At 35.5% G+C, this 12,441-nt stretch overlaps 1 protein-coding gene across 1 annotated transcript in view; it reads left to right on the top strand.

Moving 5' to 3' along the window:
* The window catches only part of LOC137394261 (uncharacterized), a 47,861-nt gene extending 36,485 nt beyond the window's left edge, over nucleotides 1–11,376 (top strand). The window contains exons 2-3 of the mRNA XM_068080983.1: nucleotides 9,338–9,460; nucleotides 11,243–11,376. Of these exons, the coding sequence (XP_067937084.1) occupies nucleotides 9,338–9,460; nucleotides 11,243–11,376 (257 nt within the window). The remainder of the gene's footprint in view (nucleotides 1–9,337; nucleotides 9,461–11,242) is intronic.
* The last annotated feature ends 1,065 nt before the right edge of the window (nucleotides 11,377–12,441 follow it).

The following is a 12,441-nucleotide window of genomic DNA, read 5'->3' as shown; positions in this document are numbered from 1 at the left end:
AATAACGCAAGAAGTTTCGTACGGCCACTATATTTATAGTTGCCGTCTTGATCTTTACCCAATCTCATGCTAACCATTTCTCCGACAATTTTAAAACTGTCAAACCATCTTTTCCAAGAACCGTGAGCGTCACCACTATCCAATTTTAACGAAGGAAACTCATTAAAATTAAACGCCATAATTGACGCGTAACACGACACGAACACTACACCAGTGTTAAAAGCACCACCAAGTTTATCACCACTAACTAAGCACCACTGCACCGTAAACACAATATTTCACTAAACACCACAACACGGTAAACACAGAAACCACACACGAAACACTTACCACGAGGTATAGAACCTGTAAAACACTGAACACAATGATCACAACACAAATCACTTTTAACAACCACGCATCGGCGATCCTGCCGACTGCGCCATGTTAAATACGTGCACTCACCAAGAAATCCACAAGGGAAAAGCCTCGTCTGCTCTTTGTCCTATATATATATATCGCTGTAGTCGTCTACATGGCCGACTCCTATAGGTCCACGAACTTGTAGCGTGACCTCTCAATGCCGGGCTGGCATACGTAACCTAAGGTCCTGCAATACGAATGGGCACGAGGCAGACACACGCATATACAACAAATTTTACTGCCAACCAAAAACGATGACAACCCTCACCAGGTCCAACCATGTTATACAGTTCTGGTTGTGATGTTGGTTGTTATCTATTTTCTTTTTTATGAGACATGTACTGTATTTGATTTTTTTAAAATTTGAAATATTGTGAACTCAAAACGTGCCATGGCCATCGCTTGCTATAAATACTTGAGATCTAATATTGGTACCATATCGGTCACGACGGAAAGGACCGAGACGTCATTGATAGTCCAAGAAACAAATGGCAGCAAGCGATCACGTTGAATTATCGATTTCTGCCATACATTTATACCTGCGGGTTACAAATACAAACTAGTCGCAAATATAACAACTTTTTTTACTAGAGGACCGGACCTGAGGAATCTAATTTGTTTGTTCCACTGTATTTATTTTCACATCACTATATTTTCGCACTCATCAGAGCTGCGAAATTAAGTTGCAGCGAAATTTTACTCTGTGTGCTACTCACGAAACTAAATACTAGCGAAATATAAGTGTCCTAGGGTACTACACTAGTGCAGTGCAACGACTGCGCTAAATCTGTCCCGGCAGTATCAACCACTGAGATAATGCACTAATTTGTGCACTAAGCGACCATCATTCTGAATGAGATTGGTATTAAGCCAGTATTTATATATACATGCATATAGAAATATATACACACATATATGTGTATATATATGTGTATGAATATATTATATATATATATATATATAAATATATATATATATATGTATATATATATATATATGTATGTATATATATGTATGTACGTATGTACGTATGTACGTACATACGTATGTACGTATGTACGCATGTATGTATGTACGTATGTACGTATGTATGTATGTACATATGTATGTATGTACGTATGTATGTATGTACGTATGTATGTACGTATGTATGTATGTACGTATGTATGTATGTACGTACGTACGCATGTACGTACGTATGTACGTACGTATGTATGTATGTATGTACGTATGTATGTACGTACGTATGTATGTATGTACGTACGTATGTATGTATGTATGTATGTACGTATGTATGTATGTACGTATGTATGTGTGTACATATGTATGTACGTACGTATGTATGTATGTACGTACGTACGTATGTACGTCTGTATGTATGTACGTAGGTATGTATGTATGTACGTATGTATGTATGTATGTATGTACGTATGTACGTACGTATGTATGTATGTACAGATGTATGTACGTATGTATGTACGTATGTATGTACGTACGTATGTATGTACGTACGTATGTATGTACGTACGTATGTATGTACGTACGTATGTATGTATGTACATACGTATGTATGTATGTACGTATGTATGTATGTACGTACGTATGTATGTATGTACGTACGTATGTACGTACGTATGTACGTACGTATGTACGTACGTACGTACGTATGTACGTACGTATGTACATACGTACGTACGTATGTACGTACGTATGTACGTACGTACGTACGTATGTACATACGTACGTACGTATGTATGTATGTATATAGAAGTATATATTTATATATCCTTATAAATATATTATATATTCATATATATGTATATGATATTATATATATACTGTAAATATATATCTATATAATCATACATCAAAATAATTAAACAACTGTATCCGTCTAATATGTTTCACTCAAAGTAGATCCTTGGTTAACTCGGTCTGCTATTTTGGCGCACATGGATATGAAAAATGTTTAACAAAAATACTGAAGACAGCATCATTAATGTCGCTCTTCCTGAAGGCAAGCACAAAATATAGGCAGCATATTTAGCCTCTCTTCACCCTTAAAAAGCTAAAATTCTGACGAGCTAGGTGAAAAATAAAGCGCCACCCTTTATTTGAACGCCACCTCTAATGGAACACCACTAGAAGGAAAGGGCTGGAAACACAGTTTCATGAAGCTCATATAGAGCCTTTACGGTAATACACACTAGGAAGCACTAGACAAATACATACATGTATGAACTGCCTATTGTGTATTATACGCATGATAGTCACCGAAGATGTATCTTAGTTTCTACTATAAACATATATGCTGTCTAATATGCAGTCTTTCTCCTACTTGTGCTTATAGCCGAAAATCATGAGATGAACCCGCCCCCTCCAGCGTATGATGGACAGCAAGACAAGACAGGGCTATACCAACAATCAACCAATCCTCACCCTGCACCTGCTCCACAGCATCCAACTGCAGCACAGCCAATGCAACACGGCTATGGGCAACCAAGCCAGGTACAACAGGTGTACCATGGATATCAGCAGCCTGCGCAGCCTGCCTGGCAACCTCAGCAGCAGGTGGTGAATAACACGGTGATTGTTGGTCAACCTGCAGCACCAGTCGTAATTGGTAAGTACGGGACTTTTACACGTGTCTGAACAGTTCTAGAGATACCTTTCTATTTTTATTTCAGAAGCTTTTCTAGCTATTCTGTGACAATATTTTTAACATAGTATAAAGAAATAGAATATGACAGTATAAATGATTGTAGAAAAAACATTTTTTTATAGATTTTTAATTACATAGAATCTCCGTTTGTTGGAGAACACATCAAGTTTGGTAGCTACTAAACATACCCAACCATTGGTATTGTTATAGTAATTATTAACATGGAGACGTTTCATGCATTTGTACATTTGTACATTTGTATAATTGCACATTTGTACAATTGTACATCTTTACAATTGTACAATTGTACATTTGTACAATTGTACAATATACATTTGTACAATTGTACATTTTTACAAATTGTACATTTTTACAAATTGTACATTTTTACAATTGTACATTTGACCAATCATACATTTGTATAATTGTACAATTGTACATTACACTTGTCACATTCCTGATGATCATGCTGCCACAAGCAAATGAAATTACTTGTCCAACAATTTATGTGTGGAGATATGACAACTAGTATCAAGTATTCGTTAGTTTATGTATTCATTTTTCTGAACCCTAATAACTACACAAACATTCTCTTTTCTGAATCTAAAGCCATACATTGTTAAAGTTCACGGGAGGTTAGCGTGTCCCTCCATTTCATCAGCTAATGTTTTAAAGAGCTACTGCTTTGTAAACTCTAAATTTCCTTCATGTAGACTTAGATAATCGTAGCTAACAATTTTAGCATGAGGTCCTTGACATCCAGATTGCAGCATTCAAAATAATACTTTCAGTTTGTGGAGTTTGAAGCCCCTAGGTTTCGAATGATAAAAAAATGGGGTACTAACCACTATATTGCGCCTCAAAGATCGGATTTCATTTTACTAGATAATAAAAGCGCATGCTTTACGAACAAAACAAAATTATCTTTGTTAAAATTTGTTAACTTCTGATTTTATAAAAAGCATCCATAAAATGTATCGGCATCCATCAGATTCTATTTCAATATTGACTTCAGTATCAGCAAACAACAGAAGGTGTTTGAGACACTTGAAATTTGCATTAATATACTGTATAGCACTTTATTGTATGACATTCTGTAATACCATATAATACTAGTATGCCGGTAGTCCTGTGCACCATGAGAGATTGTCATGTGTAATAACTATGTACACAATTATGCTTAGATGATGTGCACTGTAAAAGATTGTCATGTGTAATAACTATGTACATAATTATGCTTAGATGCTGTGCACTGTGAGAGATTGTCATGTGTGATAACTATGTATACAATTATGCTTAGATGATGTGTGCCATGAGAGATTGTCATGTGTAATAACTATGTACACAATTATGCTTAGATGCTGTGCACTGTGAGAGATTGTCATGTGTAATAACTATGTATACAATTATGTTTAGATGCTGTGCACTGTGAGAGATTGTCATGTGTAATAACTATGTATACAATTATGCTTAGATGCTGTGCACTGTGAGAGATTGTCATGTGTAATAACTACATGCATAATTATTCTCAGACGTGGGAAGGTGGTTGAGTGAAACACATTTAGATGAGTTTGATGATTGCCTTATCTGAATATCTGGGTTTGCTTCCCGTGTGGCGTAATCTTTGTTCCTAAGACTCCTAGCATGGCTTCAGTGAAACGGACAGACATATATGGCTCTTATTATAGTAAAGATTGAATTATATTATATGACATTAGATGATATTATATTTTACTATATTATACTAGTGTATATTTTTTAGCAATAAATTTTATATATAATTTATTATAACATAATACAATAAACACTAGTACAATATAATATAAAACAATATAATTGATACAGTTTAAAAAATGTTTCCGAACTTCACAAATCCCAAAGAAACTTCTTCAAATGCACACAAAAACTTTCACTCACAATACAAGTCTGATTTGGATTTGTGCCTTGAAAATTCTGACTATGTTGGTGATCTATGTTTTTATTTTAGTTGCAGTTACTTTGGTGTTAAGACGCTAGTCTTAACACCAAAGTAACTGCAACACCAACACTGCAACACTGCAACGCTGCAACACCAAAGTAACTGCAAGTAACACCAACACTTAGACATTGGTGTTAAGACGCTAGTCTTAACACCAGAGTAACTACAACTAAGATAAAAACTTTATAATTATAGTTATAACTATAATGTTCAGCGATTAAAACGCTCAAAATAAACTAGGTGCAAAAATTAATGGCACATTAGTTGTTATTGTTGCAGTAGCTGATATCAGGTATTGTGCTGAAGTTGAAGTGTTACCCATCACTATTCTGTTGGTTTCTTTGCAATTATAAACATAAACACACATTCAATTGATCTGAGCGTTTTAATTGTAATCAAGTTCTATCGATTTTAATCTTGAAACATTCTGGCAATAAGTTCATCTCAAACATAAAAAACAATCTGAAATGCTAAAAACATAACGAAACCTTTTGATGAAATTTACTAACATTTAGTGTATGTTTATTTTTAACTGATGATTTTACATTTAAAGAAAAGCGGATCAATTGATTTTGAAGTAAAAAAGCTGTGATCAATAACTTTGGACGCAACTCACTATAGCTTGTCGGAAAACGGAACAGCCGACGAAGCAGTTAAATCAATAAAGGCTTTTATAATGCAGTCTATGTAAAGTTTCTGTAGCCTTCCAGAGCAAAATCATCTTATTTCAGTCTGCTGATGCCGGTGCTATAACACCTGCTTAAACAGTTTCAACTCAAGTGTTTGCTCCAATCACCGAACAAGATTGCTCTCGCTTACAATCAATAACAAATCCATTATTAGTTTGTTTGTTTTGGATGTCGGGCAGCTGACAGAAGAATGAATAAAATACAAATAGTTACTAGATATTTTATTTATCTATAGTGTCATAGTAATATAATTAGCTATTGATCTATTGATCTATTGATCTATGTCGTTATGTCAATAGCGAGCAGTAAGCCCTGCAATGTGGAAATCTCGCTCATTATCAATCAGATAGCCTAAGGGTAAGTGTTTAGGGCGGTTCTCAGGAACAGACGGAGTTTTAAAACCAAATATTGTTAGCGAGCTTGTGGAAAGCATGTAGCATGTTTGTTTGTTTGTTTGTTTATTTTCATCTATAACATAACCACAAAAAATAACATGAAGAATGTTTCTAACAGTATAAAAAGACAAGAGAAATAGACAAAAAAAAAATGTCACTCCATGGAAGGTGATGATGAGGTCCCTGTGCGCAATAGCAAGGCTATTGTGCGTGTGATGTTTGAATAAAGTTGGCCAAAAACTGTGGACACGCATAGTTTATGCAAACTAACAAACACACACAGTAACACACACCACACACGCCACACACCACACACACACGCCGCATATCGCACATCGTACACCGCGCACCCAGCGGACTAACAGACAGACACACACAATGTCAAAGTGAGATTCATTGTTATAAAGATAAAACCTAAAACAATATAGTTGGTGTTTAAATATATGAATGGTCACCTGATGTGAGTGCTTCATAATACTTTTGTCATTGGAATCTTTGTCATCAGGTAACCAAGTGGAAATATATAATGAATACACCTCTGAGAGTTCAATGCTGAGAATATAATTACACAGTACATTCAAAGTAAACTACCTTAGCATGGTTATCAGTGTTTTCATATGATATAGAAGAACCTTATGGCCTATAAAACTTGTTTTTGCGTAGCCTTAATTCTTACTGTTTGGGAGGCTGAAAGCTAAATGTTATTTAGCTGGCAGTTAGCTAAAAATTGCTGGCCAGCTGAGAATGATTGTTCATCCTGGTGGACAAATTGCAAAGTTCACAAACCTTTTTCTTTTCCATAGAGATTTATTTTGGCCTATAAACATACTTAGTACACATACATGTACTCTCTACTCGCATAGACATAGATAGTAAAAGTTCTGCTATCTGTGTGCATCTATTCACTTAGACATTGAAATATGCCTATTATTGCCTGTTTCTCTTTTCAAATAGACAGAGAATATTTGCTTTATGCCTGGTATCAATCTTCTAATAGACTGCGGTATGACCGCATTTGTACAAGGAGCTCATCTATGTGTTGCATCAGCAGTTCTAGAGTATTTATCTAAGACTGGTTATATTTTTGCTGACAGTATCTAATGCGTCTGCATTATTACATTATAATATTACAATATATTAGAGAAATGTCCAGAGTTGCATGGGTAATTAATAACAGCTTATAAGCAATGATGTAGTAATGTAATGTAAGGTTATGTAGTTTTCATTGACTAAGCTGATTAATTAAGACAATGGCAAAGTAATGTGGTTTTTATGGTTTTACATTTTTATTTTATTTATGTATTTTTTAGTCAGCATCAGTTTTTTATGAGCATATATACAACTAGAAATTTCCCTGTCATACAGCTCATGACCAAAGTGATAATGGAAAAAGAAAGGGTACTGCCGGTTGAGAAATGCAATATTAGCAGTCAAATGGCACTGCAGTGCAATAGGAGAACTGCAATGGTAGCTGCAATGGCAGCTGTAATGTACTGGGTGCTATTATGTACAACAAACAGCAATAATGAAACGAAAAGATTATATGTTTATATCTCTCCCCTGCGATAGGAGAAATGCAATATTAGAAGTAAAATGGTAAGCTGTTGTGTAATATACACAGGCTGGGGGCTGTATATCATTGGTCATAGACACCAATATCAAGAAGTTGTGATATTTATCTAGATTTCTGTATTTATATCTAAAAAATTATGCTGAATTTAAAAATCTAAACAGATTTTAGTTGGTTGTCATAGAAATAAATGTATATCTATAAGAAAATGTAGGCCTATTACTTAATTTTGCAGATATTAAAAATGGCTTGGCAGTACCGCGATATTGGGCACAGCCGCAGTATCATCATCAAAATCTTTAGAAAAATAATAGCAGTAACATATTGCACACCGTCGGTCACTATACACTTTGATCTTGTAAATTCGAATGATTATTCTTATAACTAAATCATATAATAATAATCTTATAAAATCGAATAATTATTCTTACAATTAAATATTGTAATAATCTTATAAGAATCGTTAGAAAAATATCATCGTCGTTTCCTTTACTTTCACTGCTTTGGACATCAGTTAGAATACCAAAGAACTCATTATAAGTGTCCAAAATGTCATAGTCCTGTAGAATCGGCAAAAAAGAAACGATTACTTTTCAGTACTTCTACGTTAATTACAGAAACCTTCAGCAATTGGACAATGCCATAGACTGGTGAAATGTGCACGTTTTTTTGTGAAATGCGTACGACTTAATGGTTCTACTCTCTGTCGCACTGCCTTATCGGCGTTTCGTTGGCCAGTCTTAGTTTTAGGATATTGCGTCAACTTTTCAAAGACTTCGTAACATATTTAAATAGTTTTATATGTGTTTTGTATCATTATTATACTTAAACAACTCTATACAAAATTGGCTAAATATTTTGATGAGATTTCGGTACAAGGGTTTGGTAACGGCTGTTGACGGATAATTTTTTCGGAAGTTGTGTGCGCATATGCATTTATTATGAAGCTCCCAAACAATCGCTTCGCTCGTGTTTGGTCGTGGGAACATTTTATTTCGCTTACTGAGACAAATACACACACTTACACTTTAATGACCAATGGCAAATTTAGCTAATGGCTAATTCTAGTAACTTAAGCTAGCAACTTAAGCTTGCCTAAATGTTTACTATAATAAGAGCTGTGAAGAAAGCTTGGGATCTTGCAATGCTTATGATCTTCAAGCCTGCTTGTAGTAACCAATAGTATTTTTCCAAGCGCTTCAAAGATGCATATTTTAACCGGTGTATTGAATATGTGCACAATTATTTTATTGCATAGCAATGTAGTTGCTTGACTTAGTGGATAGAACATCTGTCTGCCGTCGTGGAGGTTTTGAGTCCAAATTCTGTGTGAAGCAGATTTTTCCTTCTTAAAACTGTTGCTATAACTGGACACACGAACAACAAATGACAAACAGACAAACAGACAAACACTGAGATTTATATATAGATTGTATTATATTTTACTATATTATATTACGATATATTAAATTATATTTTAATATTTTATTGTATTATACTAGTATCCTGGCAGCTTCATATACTGTGAGAGATTATCAGGTGAATCGACTGCTGTACAAATCAATAGTACATGTGAGATATGAGGGCATTATGTGTACTTTAGCAGCGCTTACTTAGTCGTCTGCTCTTTGTATCTTTCAGTGCAGAATGTGAGGGGCAGTGACTGTCTTGGTTGCTCTATATTCAACATGCTCTGTTGTAACCCAGTATTTGGGCTCGTAGCAGTCATCTTTTCCTGCATGGCTAAAGATGCTTATAACAGAGGTAAGTCTTGGCTCTAAGAAAATTGCCAGCCTGACAAAGCGCTTTTAGGCTGCATGCTTTGAGCTACATGGTGCAACTAGCTGGATACCCGGCGTTGCACAATAATAAAAAACGTTTTTGTACAAAAAATTTGCTTTCAATTAACATATTCAGCATTAAACATTCTAACTTTTAAATCAAGGTGTTTGTTTATTTCTGTGTACTGTGCTATTTCTGTTTACTGTGTCTATTTTTGCGTAATTCATACCGTACCGGCAAAGCCTACTACAGATCTATACTGACTGCAGTAGTCATGTTGGCTAGATGAGTTTAAGCATTGTTTTTTTTACTTATGGACGTAAATTTTCTTCTGGCAAGGCTTCACAAATTTTTCTTCTGACATGACTTTATGTATAAACCTAGATGCGAAGTCATGACAGATTGGCATGTATTCCAAGTATGTGCCAAATATATTCCTTGGTATAGCAAGTTAGACAGTGTAGTGTATTGGATAAATAGATGTCTGCAGAACTGGACGTTGCGAGTTCAAATCCAGTTTACAGTGGATTTCTCATTCTTTAAACTCTACCGCTATAGCTGGACAAAAGGAAGTACAGGTGGACAGACAAACAAACATTGATATTTATAAATATAGATAATACAAGTTACGTGGAAAGTTTTATAGAAGATTTAGCAGAGAAAATTAATGGTTGTATCTAGCTAAACTCCATTCTACTTTTTTCCCTGTTTTTGTTTTTATGTAATCAGTTTAGAGATATTATAGGCTCTGCTGCCATTATGAAATAAGAACTCTTCAGAATTACAAATAGTATCAGAAGAGCAGTTGGTGACGGAGCGTCAAGACCAGCAGGTTTTTTTGCACGTTTATGCATGCATCCCATTCTAATCAATTAGAAATTAGTCTATTTTTATTTGAAGCATCAGCATAAGTTTTTGAAATCTAAGTTTTTTGTCGGGCGGTAGCCAAGAAAAGACTGCAGAGATTCTTTAGAAGCTCAACTAAACAGCTAGAGTTCCACAATTGTACAACAGGAGTGAGTAGACGTTTAAAAGCCCCTTCCATGGTTTTTTTGAAAATGTCTTGGAGTATTAGCCTTAGTTCCCTAATAACAGATGCTTACAACATGGTATAACCTTAGCCTGGGCATTGGGGGGTGGGGGCTCTCTCTCTCCCCCCAACCCCCAAGAGAGCTATGTCTACGACATGGTACAACCTGCTAAAAAACCATGCACTTCAAATAGGCTTACATGTTGCCCTCTTCGTCAAGCGTGTAATGCAAATCCTTGTTCATTGTTTTTGTGGTCGAATGCAGCAAAGCTTGATCTAAGATCACTTAGCAATAGCGTCGACAGCCATTCCCTCAAAGGTTTACTAAATCCGAAACCATTACTGCGAGACTTCAGGGTGCTGCTTAAAACTGTGTCCCAATTGTTATTATTCAGTTGTCATTGCCGCATGCGTTGGCTTAGACATTTTGTTATTTTCAACAAGCTATTTACTGAAGAGTATAAAATATTTAACTTTAACAGAAAGTGGTTCAACAAATTCTATGCATCTCCAAGTTTCCTAACTCTTTGTAACATGTTAAATCTGCAAGTCAGACTTGCACCTAGCCACAGACTTGCAACCAGCTTCAAATGCTCTAATCATCTAGCCACATTGAAAGAATATTTTCCACCATGTTGATTATGGTTTACTATACACAAAAAACTTACCTGTCTTAGTTCTGCCTGTCATACCTTTACAAATTATGAATTTTATACCAATCTGTATGATTTTAGGAGACAATGATCATGGCCGCTCTCACTACAATGTTGCCAGAGTCATGAATATCCTTGGACCCATCATCACCTGGCTGTCAGTCATTGTCATTGTTGTCTATTTTGTTGTCATCATTGGATCTGTCTTTGGATAGCTCTTTGGATAGCTCTTTGGATAGCTCTTTGTATAGCACTTTGACTCAATTTAACCTTTTAATAGTTCACAGAACTTGACTGTTTTTTGTGACTTCTGTAATGCAATGTTTCATTGTATTTGCCAGCTTTGACTCAACTAAATATTTTTTGTTTGAAGAGATTCTATAAAGTTGGTATACAAAAAAATATTTAATTTTGTCATAACTTTCAACTGCATTGAAAATTCCGATGAGCCAATGAGTTATTGTACTGTTACTAGCAAGCAGACATCTTACTCTAAAGAGAGGGATTGCATAGAGAGAGAGACTAGCTTAGAAATTTTCCTAGTGTATCATAGCTTTTCCTGGAAGTTTGTGAGTTTGTCCTCAGTTTTAAAATCTCGGAATAGTTTCAAAATGCTGTCAGATAACATTTTAGTGTTACGCATTATTACTAAGGAAACTCTATTATAGATTGAGAGACAAGCATTTAGCCTTAGCCACTGTCAGTGAGTTCTATCTGGCTATTTTCCCATCACCTGCTATCCTCCTCATCAAGAGGAAACGCAACTAAAACATTAATGCTTTGCAAGGACTGAGCTATCCATACTTCCTATGTATAGAGAAAAGATCAATTCACGATGCTGTGTACGAAGTTGTATGAATTCAATTTCTCCTGCGGTAGATGGGAGCGCTACGCTGTGCTTAATTTAGTGCTGGGCACGGGTAGTAATACTCGTTGAACTCGCGGGTTTATCTTCTCTCGAGTATCGGGTAATAGAGATTTCGGGTATTCCGGTCCTTCGGGTTCGGGTTTTGACTCTCAAGTTCGGGTTTTGGTACACGGATCCGTCGGGTAGTGTTAACAAAGACTCGGTCTATTGCATCCTGCGCTCTTAGTCTGGGACCACAGGGCATCTCTGTGTCATTTTTGCTAAGGAGGCATGACAATGGAGTTTAACGAGTCTTTAATTTAATAGATAGAATAAAATACATCATACCTTATTTACTATGCCTATGAAATATTGTAGTCAAGCAGTGATTACTTGTCATTAAAAGGTGAGAAGAAATACTTACATCACATTT

The sequence above is a fragment of the Watersipora subatra genome, chromosome 4 (genome assembly GCF_963576615.1).
Source record: "Watersipora subatra chromosome 4, tzWatSuba1.1, whole genome shotgun sequence".
Classification (NCBI taxonomy): domain Eukaryota; kingdom Metazoa; phylum Bryozoa; class Gymnolaemata; order Cheilostomatida; family Watersiporidae; genus Watersipora; species Watersipora subatra.
The sequence above is the reverse complement of the archived record's forward strand: the minus strand, read 5'-3'. Positions and strand labels throughout refer to the sequence as shown.